We start from the raw sequence: 24,149 nt of genomic DNA, 5'->3' as shown, positions 1-24,149 counted from the left end.
ACAGGTAAATCCCCTGGAGAAGGAACCCTAGTGAGGGAGGGCTGTAGCAGGAGGCAGAACAGGTAAATCACCTGGAGAAGGAACCCTAGTGAGGGAGGGCTGTAGCAGAAGACAGAACAGGTAAATCACCTGGAGAAGGAACCCTAGTGAGGCTGTATAGCAGGAGACAGAAGAGGTAAATCACCTGGAGAAGGAACCCTAGTGAGGGAGGGCTGTAGCAGAAGACAGAACAGGTAAATCCCCTGGAGAAGGAACCCTAGTGAGGGAGGGCTGTAGCAGGAGGCAGAACAGGTAAATCACCTGGAGAAGGAACCCTAGTGAGGGAGGGCTGTAGCAGGGGACAGAACAGGTAAATCACCTGGAGAAGGAACCCTAGTGAGGGAGGGCTGTAGCAGGGGACAGAAGAGGTAAATCACCTGGAGAAGGAACCCTAGTGAGGGAGGGCTGTAGCAGGGGACAGAAGAGGTAAATCACCTGGAGAAGGAACCCTAGTGAGGGAGAGCTGTAGCAGGAGACAGAACATGTAAATCACCTGGAGAAGGAACCCTAGTGAGGGAGGGCTGTAGCAGGGGACAGAACAGGTAAATCACCTGGAGAAGGAACCCTAGTGAGGGAGGGCTGTAGCAGGAGACAGAACAGGTAAATCACCTGGAGAAGGAACCCTAGTGAGGGAGGGCTGTAGCAGGGGACAGAAGAGGTAAATCACCTGGAGAAGGAACCCTAGTGAGGGAGGGCTGTAGCAGGAGGCAGATAACTTAAATAACAAGGTAATACAATATCTTACCGTTGATTCCTCAAAAAGGAGGTGTCTGTATTTATCCAGCATAGCCTGCGTTCTCTTCAGGAGCTGTCTGGAAACCCTCTCAAACTCATCATCCACTGAAGGGGAGATAATATGGAACAGGGAGGTGGAGATCAGACAGTGGGAACCAATGGTACATAATTAGGGTTTGGAGTTTCATACGTTTAGGGCTGGGAAATGCCAGGGACATGGCGATACGATGGAATCATTCTTAGGTGCTGATACGACATGTATTGCAATTCTAACGATTCTACATGTATTGCGATTCTCTTCTTAATCTGCGCGTCTGCTCCGTACAGACCGGACAAGTTTAAGCAGAGCGCAAAATGGATTATGGTCATTGCAGTTAATTACCACGTTTTCTGCGCTAAACTATGCTGAATATTGGGCTGTTGGAAACTACAACTCCCTGCTACATCGTACACTTCAGGCTTTATCTGATTTATCTCTACAGAAACAGCACATCAAACTCACAGAAAGAAACAAAATGGAATTCAAATATTTCACCGATGTCGGTCAATTAGTTGTTTAAAAACCCCCAAAATAACAGACATTTCCGTTAACTTGTTTGGGATAGGGGGCAGCATTTTCACTTTTGGATGAATAGCGTGCCCAAAGTGAACTGCCTCCTACTCAGTCCCAGATGCTAATATATGCATATTATTAGTAGTATTGGATAGAAAACACTGAAGTTTCTAAACTGTTTGAATGATGTCTGTGAGTATAACATAACTCATATGGCAGGCAAAAACCTGAGAAGAAATCCAAAAAGGAAGTGGTAAATCTGAGGTTTGTAGTTTTTGAACTCACCCCTATCGAATACACAGTGGGATATGGGTTATTTTGCACTTCCTAAGGCTTCCACTAGATGCCAACCGTCTAGAATGTTGTTTCAGGCTGCTCATGTGAAGGGGGACCGGATGGGAGCTGTTGGACTAAGAGGTCTACCTACAGCCTCGTTCTCAGTCACGCACTTTCTCTTGAGAAGTAGCTCTCGTTCCCTTACTTTTCTACAGACAATGGAATTCTCCAGTTGGAACATTATTGAACGTTTATGATAAAAACATCCTAAAGATTGATTTGACAAGTTTCTTCGCCCTGTAATATACATTTTTGAACGTTTCGTCCGAATGGACCAGATTGCACTTTTGGATTTGTTTACCAAACGCTCTAACAAAAGAAGCTATTGGACATAAATGATGGACATTATCGAACACAACAAGCATTTATTGTGGAACTGCGATTCCTGGGAGTGCATTCTGATGAAATTCATCAAAGGTAAGTGAATATTTATAATGCTATTTATGAATAATCTTGACTATCCAACAATGCAGATATTTCTCTGGCTGGTTTGGGCTCTGAGCGCCGTTCTCATATTATTGTATGGTTTGCTTTTTCCGTAAAGTTTTTCTGAAATCTGACACAGCGGTTGCATTAAGGAGTAGTGTAAAGTTCCATGCATAACACTTGAATTTTCATCAACATGTATTATTAGTATTTCTGTGAATTGATGTGACTCTCTGCAATATCACTGCATGTTTTGGAACTTCTGAACGTAACACGCCAATGTAAAATAAGATTTTTGGATATAAATATGCACTTTACCGAACAAAACATACATGTATTGTGTAACGTGAAGTCCTATGAGTGTCATCTGATGAAGATCATCAAAGGTTAGTGATTAATTTGATCTCTATTTGTGCTTTTTGTGACTGCTCTCTTTGGCTGGAAAAATGGCTGGGTTTTTCTGTGAGTTGGTGGTGACCGAACAATCATTTGTGGAGTTTTTGCTGTAAAGCATTTTTTTTTAAATCAGACACTGTGGCTGGATTAACAAGAATTGTATCTTTAAAATGGTGCCTAATACTTGTATGTTTGAGAAATTTGATTGAGATTTCTGTTGGTTTGTATTTGGCGCCCTGCAATTTCATTGGCTGTTGGCAAGGGGTTCCGCCAGTCCTAGACAGGTTGATTGCTCAGCAGTATTCACTATTTAAAAAGAATATGGAGAGCTACAGGATGAAAACACAGGGGTTTTGGCACAGGTCAATCAATCCCTATCTCAGTCTGCTGTTCCCACATGCTTCAAGAGGGCCACCATTGTTCCTGTTCCCAAGAAAGCTAAGGTAACTGAGCTAAACGACTACCGCCCCGTAGCACTCACTTCCGTCATCATGAAGTGCTTTGAGAGACTAGTCAAGGACCATATCACCTCCACCCTACCTGACACCCTATACCCACTCCAATTTGCTTACCGCCCAAATAGGTCCACAGACGACGCAATCTCAACCACACTGCACACTGCCCTAACCCATCTGGACAAGAGGAATACCTATGTGAGAATGCTGTTCATCGACTACAGCTCGGCATTTAACACCATAGTACCCTCCAAGCTCGTCATCAAGTTCGAGACCCTGGGTCTCGACCCCGCCCTGTGCAACTGGGTACTGGACTTCCTGACGGGCCACCCCCAGGTGGTGAGGGTAGGCAACAACATCTCCACCCCGCTGATCCTCAACACTGGGGCCCCACAAGGGTGCGTTCTGAGCCCTCTCCTGTACTCCCTGTTCACCCACGACTGCGTGGCCACGCACGCCTCCAACTCAATCATCAAGTTTGCGGACGACACAACACTGGTAGGCTTGATTACCAATAACGACGAGACGGCCTACAGGGAGGAGGTGAGGGCCCTCGGAGTGTGGTGTCAGGAAAATAACCTCACACTCAACATCAACAAAACTAAGGAGATGATTGTGGACTTCAGGAAACAGCAGAGGGAACACCCCCCTATCCACATCGATGGAACAGTAGTGGAGAGGGTAGTAAGTTTTAAGTTCCTCGGCATACACATCACAGACAAACTGAATTGGTCCACCCACACAGACAGCATCGTGAAGAAGGCGCAGCAGCGCGTCTTCAACCTCAGGAGGCTGAAGAAATTTGGCTTGTCACCAAAAGCACTCACAAGCTTCTACAGATGCACAATCGAGAGCATCCTGGCGGGCTGTATCACCGCCTGGTACGGCAACTGCTCCGCCCACAACCGTAAGGCTCTCCAGAGGGTAGTGAGGTCTGCACAACGCATCACCGGGGGCAAACTACCTGCCCTCCAGGACACCTACACCACCCGATGTTACAGGAAGGCCATAAAGATCATCAAGGACATCAACCACCCGAGCCAGTGCCTGTTCACCCCGCTATCATCCAGAAGGCGAGGTCAGTACAGGTGCATCAAAGCTGGGACCGAGAGACTGAGAAACAGCTTCTATCTCAAGGCCATCAGACTGTTAAACAGCCACCACTAACATTGAGTGGCTGCTGCCAACACACTGACTCAACGCCAGCCACTTTAATAATGGGAATTAATGGGAAATGATGTAAAATATATCACTAGCCACTTTAAACAATGCTACTTAATATAATGTTTACATACCCTACATTATTCATCTCATATGTATACGTATATACTGTACTCTATCATCTACTGCATCTTTATGTAATACATGGATCACTAACCACTAACTATGCCACTTTGTTTACATACTCATATGTATATACACTGTACTCGATACCATCTACTGTATCTTGCCTATGCAGCTCTGTACCATCACTCATTCATATATTCTTTATCCCCTTACACTTGTGTATAAGACAGTAGTTTTGGAATTGTTAGTTAGATTACTTGTTGGTTATTACTGCATTGTCGGAACTAGAAGCACAAGCATTTCGCTACACTCGCATTAACATCTGCTAACCATGTATATGTGACAAATAAAATTTGATTTGATTTGAGGTACAGCAAACTAGCGCTAGCTAACGCTACCTACCTTGTATTACAAATCGATACTTGGAGTCAAAGTATATGGCCAATATGCCACGGCTAATGACTGTTCTTGGGCACGACGCAACGCGGCCCATAACCGTGGTATATTGGCCATGTACCACAAATGCTGAAGAGCCTTATTGCTATTGTAAACTGGTTACCAACGTAATTACAACAGTAAAAATAAGTTGTCATACCCGTGGTATACGGTCAATATATATCACTGCTGTCAGCCAATCAGCATTCAGGGTTCAAACCACCCAGTGTATAATACTGTATCAATCCCCACCAATCACAAATACACATGTTAACAGCAGTGTGTGTGTACCTCTGTGGTAATCGTGTGGTGCGGTGGCGGTGCCCTGGTAGAGGTGGTAAGGCACCAGGCGGGTCAGGGTGTGTGTACCTCTGTCATAGTCATGTGGTGGGGTGGCAGTGCCCTGGTAGAGGTGGTAAGGCACCAGGCCGGTCAGGGTGTCTTCAAAGCACTGGAAGGAAGAGCTGTAGTCTGGGTGGAGGACTGAGCCCTGCTGCTTCCTCAGCTGCTCCAACATCCTGCACACACCACACAGAGTCGTGGAAGATTGGCAATTCAGTCTTGTGACCTTACTTTTAACAAGCGGTAGGACAACACTCATGCTCACAAACAAACACCACATAAAAAAAGAGATCAGAAATACGTTCCAGGAGAATGATACAGGAGCATACCTGGCTTCCTTGCTGGGTTTAGCCATACTGAAAGGCAACTTCATAGCAGCAGTCTGTCAGGTGAACAAGACACAGCATCCATTACAGCATCAGAACCAGATTGATTAGACAGGTGATTAAATAGAGTCAGAAATGGAAGCCAGCAGGATTGGTTGAGGGTCTCCTGACCTGTGTTTGTAGAGAGGCCAGACCAGGGCTGAAAGTCTGCTGTGTAGAGGTCATCTGACTCAGACCTGACACGGACTCCATCCCTCCCACCTGGCAGAGGAAAGAGGGATAGTAAAAGAATACTATTGAACCTTTATTTATCCAGTCAGTTAAGAACAAATTCATATTTAAACATTAAACATTAAAACAAAATTAAACATGAAACATTTAAACAAACAGTAAACATTTGATGGCAAATAAAGCTTTTTGAATTTAAAGGAGTCAAATGGTTGAGATGAGGGTTGAGCATCAGTAGGTGTTACCTACCTGCACAGCCTGGTGTAGTGACTGTTGACCAGGCTGGTTAGCTGGAGCCACGCCCCCCTGGGTCACCTGAACTCCTGACAACACGTCATTGAATGCTGAAAAGAGATGGGAGTCAGATCAGGAACACATTTCATAGCAGTGATGTTGTTTCTCTCTGACCTGTGGCAGGCGTCTTGACCAGCACAGATGACTGAGGAGCAGGCACGTCTTGTTGTTGACCACCAAGCTGTTGGGGTTGGGGCTGGCTTTGCTGCTGCCATTTGGCCTGTAGTAGAATGTTCTGTTGCACCGGAGCGTGAATAAAGAGAGAAAATTGATTATTCGAATACTTTGATAAACACTCAGGTAGCAGCAAGTCAAAACATTTGAGCAGTGAAATGTGTTCCTTCACACCTTGTGTTTCTGTTGTGGAGAGGGCTGAGCACCAACCAGCTGCAGGCGGTGCTGCCGCTCTGCTGTTAAGACCTGGGTCTTCAACACCCCACCCCCGGGGTCCCCCACCTGGCTAGCAGTGAACTGGAGCCCTGGCAGAGGGGCCTGGAGGATCTGGGGGGTTTTGGGGGAGCGAGAGGGAGGGGGGACATCCGGTTCGTAGAGAGCAGGCTGGGAGGGGGGCCGGGGCTGGAGGTATATCTGTTGTTGTTGTTGTGGGGCAGGCTGGGAGGGGGGCCGGGGCTGGAGGTGTATATGTTGTTGTTGTTGTAGTGCAGGCTGAGAGTGGCCTGGTATCTGGTTCTGGATAATGAACATTGGGGGAAGAGAGGAGGGGATGCAGGATCGGGCGGTGGTCTGGGGTTGAGAAGGGGGCCAGGACTGGGGGGAATGCATGTGGAGGGGGGAGGAGGGCTGTGGGCTGTCCGACAGAGGGAGGGCAGTGTGGGAGGCCAGGGGCTGGGAGGGGGACAGGCTCTGGAGCTTCAGTTGCTGCTGCTGGCCACCCGCCTGGGGCATCTGGGGTTTGAGGTCAAAACAAACAGGAAACACGTCAGAAACCAACACAGAGGAAACAAACATGATATTTAGGTTCCAAACAACACAAGTTATGCTAGAACATGTGGAACTGCATTTTAAACAGGTCAGGTAGCTATAGGACATCAAGCAAAAAAAAGGAATTAATAGTAATATTTAAAGAAGTAAAAATAGTAATATTTAAAGTAGTAGAGGTAGTAGTAGTAGTAGTAGTAGTGGTAGTAGTAGTAAACAGTAATATTTAAATTAGTAGTAGAAATATTTAATGTAGTAGAGGTAGATGGAATATTTAAAGTAGTAGTAGTAGTAGATGGTAATATTTAAAGTAGTAGTAGTAAGTAATATTTAAAGTAGTTCTACTAGTACTACTATTTGTAGTAGTAGTAGTGGTAGTAGTAGTAAACAGTAATATTGGCAGTAGTGGTAGCAGTAGTAAACAGTAATATTTGCAGTAGTATTAGTAGTAGTAAACAGTAATATTTGCAGTAGTAGTAGAAGTAAATAGTAGTAGTAGTAGTAGTAAATAGTCATATTTAAAGTAGTAGTAAATAGTAATATTCAAAGTAGTAGTAGTAGTAGTAAATAGTAATATTCAAAGTAGTAGAGGTGGTAGTAAATAGTCGTATTTAAAGTAGTAGTAGTAGTAAATAGTCATATTTAAAGTAGTAGAGGAAGTAACTAGTCATATTTAGAGTAGTAGTAGTAGTAAATAGTAATATTCAAAGTAGTTAGTAGTAGTGGTAAATAGTAATATTCAAAGTAGTAGTAGTAGTAAATAGTAATATTTTAAGTAGTAGTAGTAAATAGTAATATTTATAGTAGTAGTAGTCGTAGTAGTAGTAAATAGTCATTTAAAGTAATAGTAGTAGTAAATAGTAATATTTAAAGTAGTAGTAAATAGTAATATTCAAAGTAGTAGTAGTAGTAAATAGTAATATTCAAAGTAGTAGTAGTAGTAAATAGTAATATTTTAAGTAGTAGTAGTAAATAGCAATATTTAAAGCAGTAGTAGTAAATAGCAATATTTAAAGCAGTAGTAGTAAATAGTAATATTTAAAGCTGTAGTAGTAAATTGTAATATTTTAAATAGTAATATTTAAAGTAGCAGTACATAGTTATATTTAAAGTAGTAGTAGTAGTAGTAGTAAACAGTAATATTTAAAATAGTAGTAGTATAGTCATATTTATAGTAGTAGTACATAGTTATATTTAAAGTAGTAGTAGTAGTAGTAAATAGTCATATTTAAAGGAGTAGTAGTAAATAGTCATATTAAAGTAGTAGTTAATAGAAGTAGTAGTAGTAGTACATAGTAATATTTAAAGTAGTAGTAGTACTAGTAGTAAACAGTAATATTTAAAGTAGTAGAAGTAAATAGTAATATTTAAAGTAGTAGTAGTAGTAATAGTGATATTTAAAGTTGTACTAGTGGTAAAATGTAATATTTAAAGTAGTACTAGTAGTAAATTGTAATATTTAAAGTAGTAGTAGTAGTAAATTGTAATATTTAAAGTAGCAGTAGTAGTAAATTGTAATATTTAAAGTAGCAGTAGTAGTAAATAGTAATATTTAAAGTAGCAGTAGTAGTAAATACTAATATTTAAAGTAGTAGTAGTAGTAGTAAATAGTAATATTTAAAGTAGTAGTAGTAAATAGTAATATTTAAAGTAGTAGTAGTAAAAAGTAATATTTAAAGTTGTAGTAGTAGTAAATAGTCATATTTAAAGTAGAAGTAGTAGTTAATAGTAGAAGTAGTAGTAGTAAACAGTAATTTAAAATAGTAGTAGTAAAGAGTAATATTTATAGTAGTAGTACATAGTCATATTTAAAGTAGTAGTAAACAGTAGTATTTAAAGTAGTAGTAGTAGATAGTCATATTTAAAGTAGTAGTAGTAGTTAATTGTAGTAGTAGTAGTAAACAGTAATATTTAAAGTAGTAGTAGTAGTACTAGTAGTAAACAGTAATATTTAAAGAAGTAGAGGTAAATAGTAATATTTATAGTAGTAGTAAATAGTAATATTTATAATAGTAGTACATAGTAATATTTAAAGTAGTAGTAGTAGTAAATAGTAATATTTAAAGTAGTGGTAAATAGTAATATTTAAAGTAGTGGTAAATAGTAATATTTAAAATGGTAGTAGTAGTAAATAGTAATATTTAAAGTAGTAGTAGTAGTACTAGTAGTAAACAGTAATATTTAAAGAAGTAGAGGTAAATAGTAATATTTATAGTAGTAGTAAATAGTAATATTTATAATAGTAGTACATAGTAATATTTAAAGTAATAGTAGTAATAAATAGTAATATTTAAAGTAGTAGTAGTAATAAATAGTGATATTTAAAGTAGTACTAGTGGTAAATAGTAATATTTAAAGTAGTAGTAGTAGTAAATAGTAATATTTAAAGTAGTGGTAAATAGTCATATTTAAAGTAGTGGTAAATAGTAATATTTAAAATGGTAGTAGTAGAAATAGTGATATTTAAAGTAGTAGTAGTAGTAGTAGTACTAGTAGTAAACAGTAATATTTAAAGAAGTAGTAGTAAATAGTAATAATTATAGTAGTAGTACATAGTAATATTTAAAGTAGTAGTAGTAGTACATAGTAATATTTAAAGTAGTAGTAGTGGTAAATAGTAATATTTAAAGTAGTAGTAGAAGTAAATAGTCATATTTAATGTAGTAGTAGTAGTTAATATTAGTAGTAATCAGTAATATTTAAAGTAGTAGTAGAAAATAGTAATATTTATAGTAGCAGTACATAGTAATATTTAAAGTAGTAGTAGTAGTACATAGTAGTATTTAACGTAGTAGTAGTAGTAGTAAATAATTTTATAGTAGTAGTAAATTGTAATATTTAAAGTAGTATTATTAAATAGTAATATTTAAAGTAGCAGCAGTAGTAAATAGTAATATTGAAAGTAGTAGTAGTAAATAGTAATATTTATAGTAGTAGTAGTCGTAGTAGTAGTAAATAGTCATTTAAAGTAATAGTAGTAGTAAAAAGTAATATTCAAAGTAGTAGTAGTACAAGAAAATAGTAATATTCAAAGTAGTAGTAGTAGTAAATAGTAATATTTTAAGTAGTAGTAGTAAATAGTAATATTTAAAGCAGTAGTAGTAAATAGTAATATTTAAAGCTGTAGTAGTAAATTGTAATATTTAAAATAGTAATATTTAAAGTAGCAGTAATAGTAAATAGTAACATTTAAAGTAGTAGTAGTAGTAAATAGTAATATTTAAAGTAGTAGTAGTAGTAAAAAGTAATATTTAAAGAAGTAGTAGTAAATAGTGATATTTATAGTAGTAGTAGTAGTAGAAAATAGTAATATTTACAGTAGTAGTAGTAGTAGTAAATAGTAATATTTACAGTAGTAGTAGTAGTAGTAAATAGTAATATTTACAGTAGTAGTAGTAGTAGTAAATAGTAATATTTACAGTAGTAGTAGTAGTAGTAGTAAATAGTAATATTTACAGTAGTAGTAGTAGTAGTAGTAAATAGTAATATTTACAGAAGTAGTAGTAGTAGTAGTAAATAGTAATATTTACAGAAGTAGTAGTAGTAGTAAATAGTAATATTTACAGTAGTAGTAGTAGTAGTAAATAGTAATATTTAAAGTAGTAGTAGTAGTAGTAAATAGTAATATTTAAAGTAGTAGTAGTAGTAAATAGTAATATTTAAAGTAGTAATAGTAAATAGTAATATTTAAAGTAGTAATAGTAAATAGTAATATGTATAGTAGTAAAAAGTAATATGTAAAGTAGTAGTAGTAGTAAATAGTAATATGTAAAGAAGTAGTAGTAGTAGTAAATAGTAATATGTAAAGTAGTAGTAATAAATAGTACTATTTAAAGTAGTAGTAGTAGTATAAGTAAATAGTACTATTTAAAGTAGTAGTAGTAAATAGTACTATTTAAAGTAGTAGTAGTAAATAGTACTATTTAAAGTAGTAGTAGTAAATAGTAATATTTAAAGTAGTAGTAGTAGTAAATAGTCATATTTAAAGTAGTAGTAGTAGTAAATAGTCATATTTAAAGTAGTAGTAAATAGTAATATTTAAAGTAGTAGTAGTAGTAAATAGTAATATTTAAAGTAGTAATAGTAAATAGTAATATTTAAAGTAGTAGCAGTAAATAGTAATATTTAAAGTAGTAGTAGTAATTAGTCATTTATAGTAGTAGTAGTAGTAGTAGTAGTAATTAGTCATTTATAGTAGTAGTAGTAGTAGTAGTAAACAGTAATATTTAAAGTAGTAGTAGTAAATAGTAATATTTAAAGAAGTAGTAGTAGTAGTAGTAGTAAATAGTAATATTTAAAGTAGTAGTAGTAGAGGTAGATAGTAATATTTAAAGTAGTAGTAGTAGTAGTAAATAGTAATATTTATAGTAGTAGTAGTAAATAGTAATATGTAAAGCCGTAGAAGTAAATAGTACTATTTAAAGTAGTAGAAGTAGAAGTAAATAGTACTATTTAAAGTAGTAGAGGTAGAAGTAAATAGTAATATTTAAAGTAGTAGTAGTAAATAGTACTATTTAAAGTAGTAGTAGTAAATAGTACTATTTAAAGTGGTAGTAGTAGTAGTAGTTGTAGTAAATAGTAATATTTATAGTACTAGTAGTAAATAGTAATATTTAAAGTAGTAGCATTAAAGAGTAATATTTAAAGTAGTAGTAGTAATTAGTCATTTATAGTAGTAGTAGTAGTAGTAGTAATTAGTCATTTATAGTAGTAGTAGTAAACAGTAATATTTAAAGTAGTAGTAGTAAATAGCAATATTTAAAGAAGTAGTAGTAGTAGTAGTAAATAGTAATATTTAAAGTAGTAGTAGTAGTAGTAGTAGTAGTAAATAGTAATATGTAAAGCCGTAGAAGTAATTAGTACTATTTAAAGTAGTAGTAGTAAATAGTACTATTTAAAGTGGTAGTAGTAGTAGTAGTAGTAATAGTTGTAGTAGTAGTAAATAGTAATATTTATAGTACTAGTAGTAAATAGTAATATTTAAAGTAGTAGTAGTAGTAAATAGTAATATTTAAAGTAGTAGTAGTAGTAAGTAATATTTAAAGTAGTAGCAGTAAATAGTAATATTTAAAGTAGTAGTAGTAATTAGTCATTTATAGTAGTAGTAGTAGTAGTAAACAGTAATATTTAAAGTAGTAGTAGTAAATAGTAATATTTAAAGATGTAGTAGTAGTAGTAGTAGTAAATAGTAATATTTAAAGTAGTAGAGTGGTAAATAGTCATATTTAAAGTAGTAGTAGTAAATAGTAATATTTAAAGTAGTAGTAATAGTAAATAGTAATATTTAAAGTAGTAGTAGTAATTAGTCATTTATAGTAGTAGTAGTAATTAGTCATTTATAGTAGTAGTAGTAGTAGTAGTAGTAGTAGTAAACAGTAATATTTAAAGTAGTAATAGTAAATAGTAATATTTAAAGAAGTAGTAGTGGTAAATAGTCATATTTAAAGTAGTAGTAGTAAATAGTCATATTTAAAGTAGTAGTAGTAGTAGTAAATAGTAATATTTAAAGTAGTAGTAAATAGTAATATTTAAAGTAGTAGTAGTAAACAGTAATATTTAAAGTAGTAGTAAATAGTAATATTTAAAGTAGTAGTAGTAAATAGTAATATGTATAGTAGTAGTAAAAAGTAATATGTAAAGTAGTAGTAGTAGTAAATAGTAATATGTAAAGTAGTAGTAGTAAATAGTAATATGTAAAGAAGTAGTAGTAAATAGTACTATGTAAAGTAGTAGTAGTAAATAGTACTATTTAAAGTAGTAGTAGTAAATAGTACTATTTAAAGTAGTAGTAGTAAATAGTACTATTTAAAGTAGTAGTAGTAAATAGTACTATTTAAAGTAGTAGTAGTAAATAGTACTATTTAAAGTAGTAGTAGTAGTAGTAAATAGTCATATTTAAAGTAGTAGAAGTAGTAGTGAATAGTCATATTTAAAGTAGTAGTAGTAAATAGTAATATGTAAAGAAGTAGTAGTAAATAGTACTATGTAAAGTAGTAGTAGTAAATAGTACTATTTAAAGTAGTAGTAGTAAATAGTACTATTTAAAGTAGTAGTAGTAAATAGTACTATTTAAAGTAGTAGTAGTAAATAGTACTATTTAAAGTAGTAGTAGTAGTAGTAAATAGTCATATTTAAAGTAGTAGAAGTAGTAGTGAATAGTCATATTTAAAGTAGTAGTAGTAAATAGTAATATTTATAGTAGTAGTACATAGTAATATTTAAAGTAGTAATAGTAGTAAATAGTAATATTTAAAGTAGTAGTAAATAGTAATATTTAATGTAGTAGTAGTCAATAGTAATATTCAAAGTAGTAGTAAATAGTAATATTTAAAGTAGTAGTAATTAGTCATTTATAGTAGTAGTAGTAAATAGTAATATTTAAAGTAGTAGTAAATAGTAATATTTAAAGTAGTAGAGGTAGTAGTTAATAGTAGTAGTAGTAGTAGTAGTAGAGGTAAACAGTAATATTTAAAGTAGTAGTAGTAAATAGTAATATTTATAGTAGTAAATAGTAATATTTAAAGTAGTAATAGTAGTAAATAGTAATATTTAAAGTAGTAGTAAATAGTCATATTTAAATTAGTAGTAGTAGTAAATAGTAGTAGTAGTAGTAAATAGTAATATTTAAAGTAGTAGTAGTAGTAAATAGTAATATTTATAGTAGTAGTACATAGTAGTATTTAAAGTAGTAGTAGTAAATAGTAATATTCAAAGTAGTAGTACATAGTAGTATTTAAAGTAGTAGTAGTAAATAGTAATATTCAAAGTAGTAGTAAATAGTAATATTTAAAGTAGAAGTAATTAGTCATTTATAGTAGTAGTAGTAGTAGTAGTAGTAGTAGAGGTAAACAGTAATATTTAAAGTAGTCGTACATAGCAATATTTAAAGTAGTCGTGGTAAATAGTATTATTTAAAGTATTAGTAGTAGTAGTAAATAGTAATGTTTAAAGTAGTAGTAGTAAATAGTAGTAGTAGTAGTAGTAGTAGTAAATAGTAGTAGTATTCGTAGTAGTAGTAGAAGTAGTAAATAGTCATATTTAAAGTAGTAGTAATAGTAATGTTTAAAGTAGTAGTAGTAGTAGTACAGGTCTGCATCAGGACGGGACAGTGGGTTATTGAAGCCTTGATATGGAAGGGTAAAAAGTATCTCTACTAGGGTCTGGCTCCAGCAGTTACCTAGTCAGTTACCTAATCACGCCACAGACACAGAGACACCAGAGAGGACAGTGTGTCACTGTCACCAACAGCGTTGGTGGTGAAAATGCATAAAATATTTGAATAGGGTAGGTAGTGTGTACTAGCCAACTACCTCGTGTGAACTAGCTTGCGTGTACTTGCTAGCTGCACAAGTACCAGTGGTTTACATTAGGTCCTGGACCAGTATGTGCGTAGCACCCTGACGCACTGTATCAGAGCTACTGGGCCGACTGGTATGTGCGTAGCACCCTGACGCACTGTACCAGAGCTACTGGGCCGACTGGTATGTGCGTAGCACCCTGACGCACTGTACCAGAGCTACTGGGCCGACTGGTATGTGCGTAGCACCCTGACGCACTGGACCAGAGCTACTGGGCCGACTGGTATGTGCGTAGCACCCTGACGCACTGGACCAGAGCTACACGATACACGAGACCAAGAAACGTCTACAGGTTGCACACGCACAGTCATTTGAAAGAATAACAAAACTTCAGTAAGACAACTCAAAGGGCAAAATCCATTAACGCCAAGGTAATGGAGTTCATTGCCATTGACAATCAACTGTTCTCCATTGTGGGTGATGTTGGCTTTCGCCGACTGGTCGAGCACTTAACACTACCAGGTGTGCTATTTTTCAGATGTTGCCCAACCGGAGTTACACAGTAATAGCGGCACTGCTATTAGCTTCACAACATACTATGGAACGCTGTTTGGGTCTTTGCGTATCAAAAAGATTGAGTAGCACTGTCGAAGCTAAACAAAAAAGTCAGAAATCCCTGGCCATGAACGGTGTGTTTACAAAACCGCATTGGTAATAAAGCATCATTTGTTTGACTGAAGCTTCTGGGGAAGCTAGCTTTAGCGTGGTACCTAGCTAGCACCAATACAACCAGCCTGAAAATAATGACCAGTAGAAATTGCAGTCGTTTTCACTATTCTTAACAATGATTTAGGAATCCTTGTAAGTGTTAACTAGGTAGCCACTTGTTGTTTGTGTATTGAAATTGAACTTCAGCTCATGAAAATAAAAAGCTAGCCAGCTACTTAACCCTGTTACCAAAGGCTAACGTTATTAGCAGCCAGCTAGCTTCATCTGGCTAGTGAGGCTCGACTGGACCGGGTTGTGAAGCTAACCACAATAATATTTACATACACCTTACGAAAATACATTTAAACTCAGTATACTCCTGACATTTAATCCTAGTAAGAATTCCCTGTTTTAGGTCAGTTAAAATCACAACCTATTGAAGAACGTGAAATATCAGAATAGTAGAGAATGATTTATTTCAGCTTTTATTTCTGTCATCACATTCCCAGCAGTATTTGGTAGCATTGCCTTTAAATTGTTAAATTTGGGTCAAACGTTTCAGGTAGCCTTCCACAAGCTTCCCACAATAAGTTGGGTGAATTTTGGCCCATTCCTCCTGACAAAGTTGGTGTAACTGAGTCAGGTTTGTAGGCCTCTTTGCTCACACACGCTTTTTCAGTTCTACACAGATTTTCTATGTGATAATGCTTTGTGATGGCCATTCCAATACCTTGATTTTGATGTCCTTAAGCAATTTTGCCACAACTTTGGAAGTATGTTTGGGGTCATTGTCCATTTGGAAGACCCATTTGCGACCATGCTTTAACTTCCTGACTGATGTCTTGAGATGTTGCTTCAATATATTCACATAATTTTCCAACCTCATAATGCCATCTATTTTGTGAAGTGCACCAGTCCCTCCTGCAGCAAAGCACACCCACAACATGATGCTGCCACCCCCGTGCTTCACATTTGGGGTGGTGTTCTTCGGTTTGCAAGCCTACCCCTTTTTCCTCCAAACATAACGATGGTCATTATGGCCAAACGGTTCTATTTTTATTCCATCAGACCAGAGGACATTTCTACAAAAAGTACCGTCTTTGTCCCCATTTGCAGTTGCAAACTGTAGTCTGGCTTTTTTACGGCGGTTTTGGAGCAGTGGCTTCTTCCTTGCTGAGCGGCCTTTCAGGGGATATAGATACTTTGTACCTGTTTCCTCCAGCATCTTCACAAGGCCCTTTGCTGTTGTTCTGGGATTGATTTGCACTTCTCGCACCAAAGTACGTTCATCTCTAGGAGACAGAACGTGTCTCCTTCCTGAGCGTTATGACGGCTGCGTGGTCCCATGGTGTTTATACTTGTGTACTATTGTTTGTACAGATGAACATGGTACCTTCATCGTAACAAAATGTGGAAATAAAGGTTTGTGAATACTTCCTAACCCTACTTTAATCACCCACACAAGATGAACAGAGATGGATTGGAATGGCGATTTAGAGAGGAGACAGATTGATTGGAATTGTGATTTAGAGAGGAGACAGATGGATTTGAATGGTGATTTAGAGAGGAGACAGATGGATTGGAATGGTGATTTAGAGAGGAGACAGATGGATTGGAATGGTGATTTAGAGAGGAAACAACTACCAGGTCTATGGTCAGGATGAACTGAGATGGAAGGTACAGATGAGAAACACACAGAGAGAGATCTAGCTGGCGAACGAGAGCAAGACAGAGAGAGAAGCCTGCAGGTAAACACAACGTCCTAACGCAGAGTGGCAGTAGCAGCAACAGGGGGTGGGACTTAGCATAAAGGGGCTTGTTGTCTACCTGATGTACCACTGCGGTCTCAGCTAATTGGCTGTCATGGCCCGAGGAGGCTTGGCCAAAGCTGCTGTTGCTGCTGACGATAACGGATGCTGGCACGCCCACTGACACAGTGGGGACGGGATCATTCTCTGTTTGTCGCTGGTCCTGACACGAGCACATTACCAAGTCAGGGAGGGAGAGAGGAGAGTAAAAAAAAAAGATTGGACAGTTCAGACCAGGGGACCAAGGCATCAGTCTAATCAAGTTGGTGATTGTTAACTGCTCACTTCAGATCAACAATACAATGTCAGCAAAGACAGGGGACAGAGAGAGAGAGAGAGGGGGCTGGAGAGAGAGAGAGAGGGGGCTGGAGAGAGAGAGAGAGAGAGAGAGAGAGAGGGGGCTGGAGGGAGAGAGAGGGGGCTGGAGGGAGAGAGAGGGGGCTGGAGAGAGAGGGGGCTGGAGAGAGAGAGGGGGCTGGAGGGAGAGTGGGGGCTGGAGGGAGAGTGGGGGCTGGAGGGAGAGTGGGGGCTGGAGGGAGAGTGGGGGCTGGAGGGAGAGAGAGAGAGAGAGAGAGGGGGCTGGAGGGAGAGAGAGAGAGAGGGGGCTGGGAGGAGAGAGAGAGGGGGCTGGAGGGAGAGAGAGAGAGAGGGGGCTGGAGAGAGAGAGAGTGGGGGCTGGAGGGAGAGAGAGAGAGGGGGCTGGAGGGAGAGAGAGAGGGGGCTGGAGAGAGAGAGAGAGAGAGAGAGGGGGCTGGAGAGAGAGAGAGAGAGGGGGCTGGAGAGAGAGAGAGAGAGAGAGAGAGGGGGCTGGAGAGAGAGGGAGAGAGGGGGCTGAGAGAGAGAGGGGGCTGGAGAGAGAGAGAGAGGGGGCTGGAGGAGAGAGAGGGGGCTGGAGAGAGAGGGGGCTGGAGAGAGAGAGAGAGAGAGAGAGGGCTGGAGAGAGAGGGGGCTGGAGAGAGAGAGAGAGAGAGGGGCTGGAGAGAGAGAGAGAGAGAGGGGGCTGGAGAGAGAGAGGGGGGGGGCTGGAGAGAGAGGGGGCTGGAGAGAGAGAGGGGGCTGAGAGAGAGGGCTGAGAGAGAGGGCTGGAGAGAGAGAGAGAGGGCTGGAGAGAGAGGGGGCTGGAGAGAGAGAGGGGGCTGGAGAGAGAGAGGGGGGCTGGAGAGAGAGAGAGGGGGCTGGAGAGAGAGAGAGGGGGCTGGAGAGAGAGAGAGAGAGAGAGAGAGGGGGCTGAGAGAGGGGGCTGGAGAGAGAGAGAGAGGGGGCTGAGAGAGGAGAGAGAGAGGGGGCTGGAGAGAGAGGAGGGCTGAGAGAGAGAGAGGGGGGCTGGAGAGAGAGAGGAGAGAGGGGGCTGGAGAGAGAGAGAGAGAGAGAGGGGGCTGGAGAGAGAGAGGGGGCTGGGGGCTGGAGAGAGAGAGAGGGGGGGCTGGAGAGAGAGAGAGGGGGCTGGAGAGAGAGAGAGGGGGGGGCTGGAGAGAGAGAGAGGGGGGGGCTGGAGAGAGAGAGAGAGAGAGAGGGGGGGGGGCTGGAGAGAGAGAGAGAGGGAGGGGGGCTGGAGAGAGAGAGACAGAGAGAGAGGGGGCTGGAGAGAGAGAGGGGGCTGGAGAGAGAGAGGGGGCTGGAGAGAGAGAGGGGGCTGGAGAGAGAGGGGGCTGGAGAGAGAGAGGGGGCTGGAGGGAGAGAGGGGGCTGGAGGGAGAGTGGGGGCTGGAGGGAGAGAGGGGGCTGGAGGGGAGAGAGAGAGGGGGCTGGAGGGAGAGAGAGAGAGAGGGGGCTGAGAGAGAGAGAGAGGAGGGGGGGGGCTGGAGAGAGAGAGAGGGGGGGGGGGGCTGGAGAGAGAGAGGGGGGGCTGGAGAGAGAGGGAGGGGGCTGGAGAGAGAGAGAGAGAGGGGCTGGAGAGAGAGAGAGAGAGAGAGAGAGAGAGAGGGGGCTGGAGAGAGGGGGGCTGGAGAGAGAGAGAGGGGGCTGAGAGAGAGGGGGCTGGAGAGAGAGAGAGGGGGCTGGAGAGAGAGTGGGGGCTGGAGGGAGAGAGAGGGGGCTGGAGAGAGAGAGGGGGCTGAGAGAGAGGGTTGGAGAGAGAGAGAGAGAGGGTTGGAGAGAGAGAGAGAGAGAGGGCTGGAGAGAGAGAGAGAGGGGGCTGGAGAGAGAGAGAGAGGGGGCTGGAGAGAGAGAGAGGGGGCTAGAGAGAGAGAGGGGGGCTGGAGAGAGAGAGAGAGAGGGGGGCTGGAGGAGAGAGAGAGAGGGTTGGGAGAGAGAGAGAGGGCTGGAGAGAGAGAGAGAGAGGGCTGGAGAGAGAGAGAGGGGGGCTGGAGAGAGAGAGGGGGCTGGAGAGAGAGAGAGAGGGGGGGAGAGAGAGAGAGGGGGCTGGAGAGAGAGAGAGAGAGGGGGCTGGAGAGAGAGAGAGAGAGAGGGGGCTGGAGAGAGAGAGAGAGAGAGGGGGCTGGAGAGAGAGAGAGAGAGGGGGCTGGAGAGAGAGAGAGGGGGCAGGAGAGAGAGAGAGAGGGGGCTGGAGAGAGAGAGAGGGGGCTGGAGAGAGAGAGAGGGGGCTGAGAGAGAGAGAGAGAGAGGGGGGGGGCTGGAGAGAGAGAGAGGGGGCTGGAGAGAGAGAGAGGGGGGGCTGGAGAGAGAGAGAGGGGGCGGGGCTGGAGAGAGAGAGAGAGGGGGCTGGAGAGAGAGAGAGAGGGAGGGGGCTGAGAGAGAGAGAGACAGAGAGAGAGGGGGGCTGGAGAGAGAGAGAGAGGGGGCTGGAGAGGAGAGGGGGCTGGAGAGAGAGAGGGGCTGGAGGGAGAGTGGGGGCTGGAGGGAGAGAGAGAGAGGGGGCTGGAGGGAGAGAGAGAGAGGGGGCTGGAGGGAGAGAGAGAGAGAGAGAGGGGGCTGGAGAGAGAGAGAGGGGGCGGGGGCTGGGAGAGAGAGAGAGGGGGGGGGGGCTGAGAGAGAGAGGGGGGGCTGGAGAGAGAGAGGGAGGGGGCTGGAGAGAGAGAGGGAGGGGGCTGGAGAGAGAGAGAGAGAGAGAGAGGGGGCTGGAGAGAGGGGGGCTGGAGAGAGAGAGAGAGAGAGGGGGCTGGAGAGAGAGAGGGGGCTGAGAGAGAGAGGGGGCTGGAGAGAGAGTGGGGGCTGGAGGGAGAGAGAGGGGGCTGGAGAGAGAGAGAGGGGGCTGGAGAGAGAGAGAGAGGGTTGGAGAGAGAGAGAGAGAGGGTTGGAGAGAGAGAGAGAGAGGGCTGGAGAGAGAGAGAGAGGGGGCTGGAGAGAGAGAGAGAGAGGGGGCTGGAGAGAGAGAGGGGGGCTAGAGAGAGAGAGGGGGCTGGAGAGAGAGAGAGGGGGGCTGGAGAGAGAAAGAGAGAGAGGGTTGGAGAGAGAGAGGGCTGGAGAGAGAGAGAGAGAGAGGGTTGGAGAGAGAGAGGGGGGGCTGGCTGGAGAGAGGGGGCTAGAGAGAGAGAGGGGGCTGGAGAGAGAGAGAGAGAGAGAGGGGGGCTGAGAGAGAGAGAGGGGGGGCTGGGGAGAGAGAGAGGGGGGCTGGAGAGAGAGAGAGAGGGGGGCTGGAGAGAGATAGAGAGGGGGTTGGAGAGAGAGGGGGGGCTGGAGAGAGAGAGGGGGACTGGAGAGAGAGAGGGGGGTTGGAGAGAGAGAGAGAGGGGGGGCTGGAGAGAGAGGGGGGCTGGAGAGAGAGAGAGAGAGAGAGAGGGGGCTGGAGAGAGAGAGAGAGAGAGGGGGCTGGAGAGAGAGAGAGAGGGGGCTGGAGAGAGAGAGAGAGGGGGGGCTGGAGAGAGAAAGAGAGAGGGCTGAGAGAGAGAGAGAGGGCTGAGAGAGAGAGAGAGAGGGGGCTGGAGAGAGAAAGAGAGGGGGCTGGAGAGAGAAAGAGAGAGGGCTGGAGAGAGAGAGAGAGGGTTGGAGAGAGAGAGAGAGAGGGTTGGAGAGAGAGAGAGGGCTGGAGAGAGAGAGAGAGGGTTGGAGAGAGAGAGAGAGAGAGTCAGAGAGGGGGCTGGAGAGAGAGAGAGAGCGAGAGGGCTAGAGAGAGAGAGGGGGGCTGGAGAGAGAGAGAGAGAGAGGGGGTTGGAGAGAGAGAGAGAGAGGGGGTTGGAGAGAGAGAGAGAAAGGGGGCTGGAGAGAGAGAGAGAGAGAGAGAGGGGGCTGGAGAGAGAGAGAGAGAGGGTGGGGCTGGAGAGAGAGAGAGAGAGGGGGCTGGAGAGAGAGAGGTGGGGCTGAGAGAGAGAGAGAGAGGGGGCTGGAGAGAGAGAGAGAGGGGGCTGGAGAGAGAGAGAGGGGGGCTGGAGAGAGAGAGAGAGAGAGAGAGAAGGGGGCTGGAGGGGAGAGAGAGAGAGAGGGGGCTGGAGGAGAGAGAGAGGGGGGGCTGGAGGAGAGAGAGAGAGAGGGGGGGCTGGAGAGAGAGGGAGAGGTGGGGCTGGAGAGAGAGAGGGGGCTGGAGAGAGAGAGAGAGGGCTGGAGAGAGAGAGAGAGGGCTGAGAGAGAGAGAGAGAGCTGGGAGAGAGAGAGAGAGAGAGAGAGAGAGAGAGAGAGAGAGAGAGAGAGAGAGAGAGAGAGGGCTGGAGAGAGAGAGAGAGAGAGAGAGAGAGAGGGGGCTGAGAGAGAGAGAGAGGGCTAGAGAGAGAGAGGGGGGCTGGAGAGAGAGAGAGAGAGAGAGAGAGGGGGCTGAGAGAGAGAGAGAGAGAGAGAGAGAGAGAGAGGGGGCTGGAGAGAGAGAGAGAGAGAGGGGGGGCTGGAGAGAGAGAGAGAGGGGCTGAGAGAGAGAGGGGGATGGAGAGAGAGAGAGAGAGGGGGCTGGAGAGGAGAGAGGGGGTCTGGAGAGAGAGAGAGAGGGGGGCTGGGAGAGGGGGCTGGAGAGAGAGAGAGAGAGGGGGCTGGAGAGAGAGAGAGAGGGGGCTGAGAGAGAAAGAGAGAGAGAGGGGGGCTGGAGAGAGAGAGAGGGGGGGCTGGAGAGAGAGAGGGGGGGGCTGGAGAGAGAGAGAGAGGGGGGGCTGAGAGAGAGAGAGAGGGGGCTGGAGAGAGAGAGAGAGGGGGCTGGAGAGAGAGAGAGAGAGGGGGCTGGAGAGAGAGAGAGAGAGAGGGGGCTGGAGAGAGAGAGGGGCTAGAGAGAGAGAGAGGGGGGGGGCTGGAGAGAGAGGGGGGGGGGGCTGGAGAGAGAGAGAGAGGGGGCTGGAGAGAGAGAGAGAGGGGGCTAGAGAGAGAGAGAGAGAGGGGGCTGGAGAGAGAGAGAGAGGGGGGCTGGAGAGAGAGAGAGAGAGGGGGGGGGGCTGGGAGAGAGAGAGAGAGGGGGCTGGAGAGAGAGAGGGCTGGAGAGAGAGAGAGAGAGGGCTGAGAGAGGGGGACTGGAGAGAGAGAGAGAGATTCAGGGGGCTGGAGAGAGAGAGAGAGATTCAGGGGGCTGGAGAGAGAGAGATTCAGGGGGCTGGAGAGAGAGAGTCAGGGGGCGGGAGAGAGAGAGAGTCAGGGGGCTGGAGAGAGAGAGAGAGAGAGAGAGAGGGGGGACTGGAGAGAGAGAGAGAGTCAGGCGGCTGGAGAGAGAGAGAGAGAGAGAGAGAGAGAGAGAGAGAGAGAGAGAGAGAGAGAGAGGGGGCTGAGAGAGAAAAGAGAGAGAGGGGGCTGGAGAGAGAGAGGGGGGGCTGGAGAGAGAGAGAGAGAGAGAGAGAGGGGGCTGGAGAGAGAGAGAGAGGGGGCTGGAGAGAGAGAGAGGGGGCTGGAGAGAGAGAGAGAGAGAGGGGGCTGGAGAGAGAGAGAGAGAGGGGGGGCTGAGAGAGAGAGAGAGGGGGGCTGGAGAGAGAGAGAGAGGGGGGGCTGGAGAGAGAGAGAGAGGGGGCTGAGAGAGAGAGAGAGGGGGCTGAGAGAGGGGGCTGGAGAGAGAGAGAGAGAGAGAGGGGGCTGGAGAGAGAGGGGCTAGAGAGAGAGAGAGGGGGGGGGCTGGAGAGAGAGGGGGGCTGGAGAGAGAGAGAGAGGGGGCTGAGAGAGAGAGAGAGGGGGCTAGAGAGAGAGAGAGAGGGGGGGCTGGGAGAGAGAGAGAGGGGGGGCTGGGAGAGAGAGAGAGAGAGGGGGGCTGGAGAGAGAGAGAGGGGGCTGGAGCGAGAGAGAGGGCTGGAGAGAGAGAGTCAGGGGGCTGGAGAGAGAGAGAGAGAGGGGGCTGGAGAGAGGGGGACTGGAGAGAGAGAGATTCAGGGGGCTGGAGGGAGAGAGAGAGAGATTCAGGGGGCTGGAGAGAGAGAGAGAGATTCAGGGGGCTGGAGAGAGAGAGATTCAGGGGGCTGGAGAGAGAGAGAGTCAGGGGGCGAGAGAGAGAGAGAGTCAGGGGGCTGGAGAGAGAGAGAGAGAGAGGGGGACTGGAGAGAGAGAGAGTCAGGCGGCTGAGAGAGAGAGAGAGAGAGAGAGAGAGAGAGAGAGAGAGGGGGCTGGAGAGAGGGGGGGCTGGAGAGAGAGAGGGGGGGCTGGAGAGAGAGAGGGCTGAGAGAGAGAGAGTGAGGGGGCTGGAGAGAGAGAGAGATTCAGGGGGCTGGAGAGAGAGAGAGATTCAGGGGGCAGGAGAGAGAGAGAGAGAGAAAGAGAGAGAGTCAGGGGGTGAGAGAGAGAGAGAGACGTAGTGGTAGAGACGTAGCGGTAGAGAGGAAGAGAAGTAGATGTAAAGGTAGAGACGTAGAAGTAGAGACGTAGAAGTAGAGACGTAGAGAGGAAGAGAAGTAGATGTAAAGGTAGAGACGTAGCGGTAGAGAGGAAGAGAAGTAGATGTGAAGGTAGAGACGTAGAGGTAGAGAGGAAGAAAAATAGATGTAAAGGTAGAGATGTAGAAGTAGAGACGTAGAGAGGAAGAGAAGTAGAAGTAGCGGTAGAGACGTAGCAGTAGAGAGGAAGAGACGTAGAGGTAGAGGGGAAGAGACGTAGAGGTAGAGGGGTAGAGACGTAGCGGTAGAGACGTAGCGGTAGAGACGTAGCGGTAGAGACGTAGAAGTAGAGACGTAGAAGTAGAGACGTAGAAGTAAAGGTAGAGACATAAGAGGAAGAGACGTAGAGACGTAGAGGTAGAGGGGAAGAGGCATAGACGTAGATGTAAAGGTAGAGACGTAGATGTAAAGGTAGAGACGTAGAGGTAGAGAGGAAGAGAAGTAGATGTAAAGGTAGAGACGTAGCGGTAGAGAGGAAGAGAAGTAGAGGTAGAGGTAGAGAGGAAGAGAAGTAGATGTAAAGGTAGAGACGTAGAAGTAGAGACGTAGAGAGGAAGAGAAGTAGATGTAAAGGTATAGAGGTAGAGAAGTAGATGTAAAGGTCGAGGGGAAGAGACGACGAGGGGAAGAGACGACGAGGGGAAGAGACGTAGAGGGGAAGAGACGTAGAGGGGAAGAGACGTAGAGGGGAAGAGACGTAGAGGGGAAGAGACGTAGAGGGGAAGAGACGTAGAGGGGAAGAGACGTAGACGGGAAGAGACGTAGACGTAGAAGGGAATAGACGTAGAGGGGAAGAGACGTAGAGGGGAAGAGACGTAGAGGGGAAGAGACGTAGAGGGGAAGAGACGTAGAGGGGAAGAGACGTAGAGGGGAAGAGACGTAGAGG

The 24,149-nt window shown here is 43.8% G+C and overlaps 1 protein-coding gene across 4 annotated transcripts in view; it reads right to left on the bottom strand.

Moving 5' to 3' along the window:
- The window catches only part of LOC135549446 (BRD4-interacting chromatin-remodeling complex-associated protein-like), a 66,794-nt gene that overhangs the window by 7,842 nt on the left and 34,803 nt on the right, over nucleotides 1-24,149 (bottom strand). For 3 of the 4 annotated variants that reach the window (XM_064979414.1, XM_064979415.1, XM_064979417.1), the window contains 8 exons: nucleotides 16,625-16,768; nucleotides 6,201-6,758; nucleotides 5,967-6,087; nucleotides 5,808-5,902; nucleotides 5,502-5,591; nucleotides 5,334-5,386; nucleotides 4,954-5,180; nucleotides 785-879 (listed from right to left, as the gene is read on the bottom strand). In XM_064979414.1, the coding sequence (XP_064835486.1) occupies nucleotides 785-879; nucleotides 4,954-5,180; nucleotides 5,334-5,386; nucleotides 5,502-5,591; nucleotides 5,808-5,902; nucleotides 5,967-6,087; nucleotides 6,201-6,758; nucleotides 16,625-16,768 (1,383 nt within the window). The remainder of the gene's footprint in view (nucleotides 1-784; nucleotides 880-4,953; nucleotides 5,181-5,333; nucleotides 5,387-5,501; nucleotides 5,592-5,807; nucleotides 5,903-5,966; nucleotides 6,088-6,200; nucleotides 6,759-16,624; nucleotides 16,769-24,149) is intronic. The other variant, XM_064979416.1, reaches the window with a different exon arrangement.

Source organism: Oncorhynchus masou, chromosome 12, assembly GCF_036934945.1.
Source record: "Oncorhynchus masou masou isolate Uvic2021 chromosome 12, UVic_Omas_1.1, whole genome shotgun sequence".
NCBI classification, from domain to species: domain Eukaryota; kingdom Metazoa; phylum Chordata; class Actinopteri; order Salmoniformes; family Salmonidae; genus Oncorhynchus; species Oncorhynchus masou.
The sequence above is the reverse complement of the archived record's forward strand: the minus strand, read 5'-3'. Positions and strand labels throughout refer to the sequence as shown.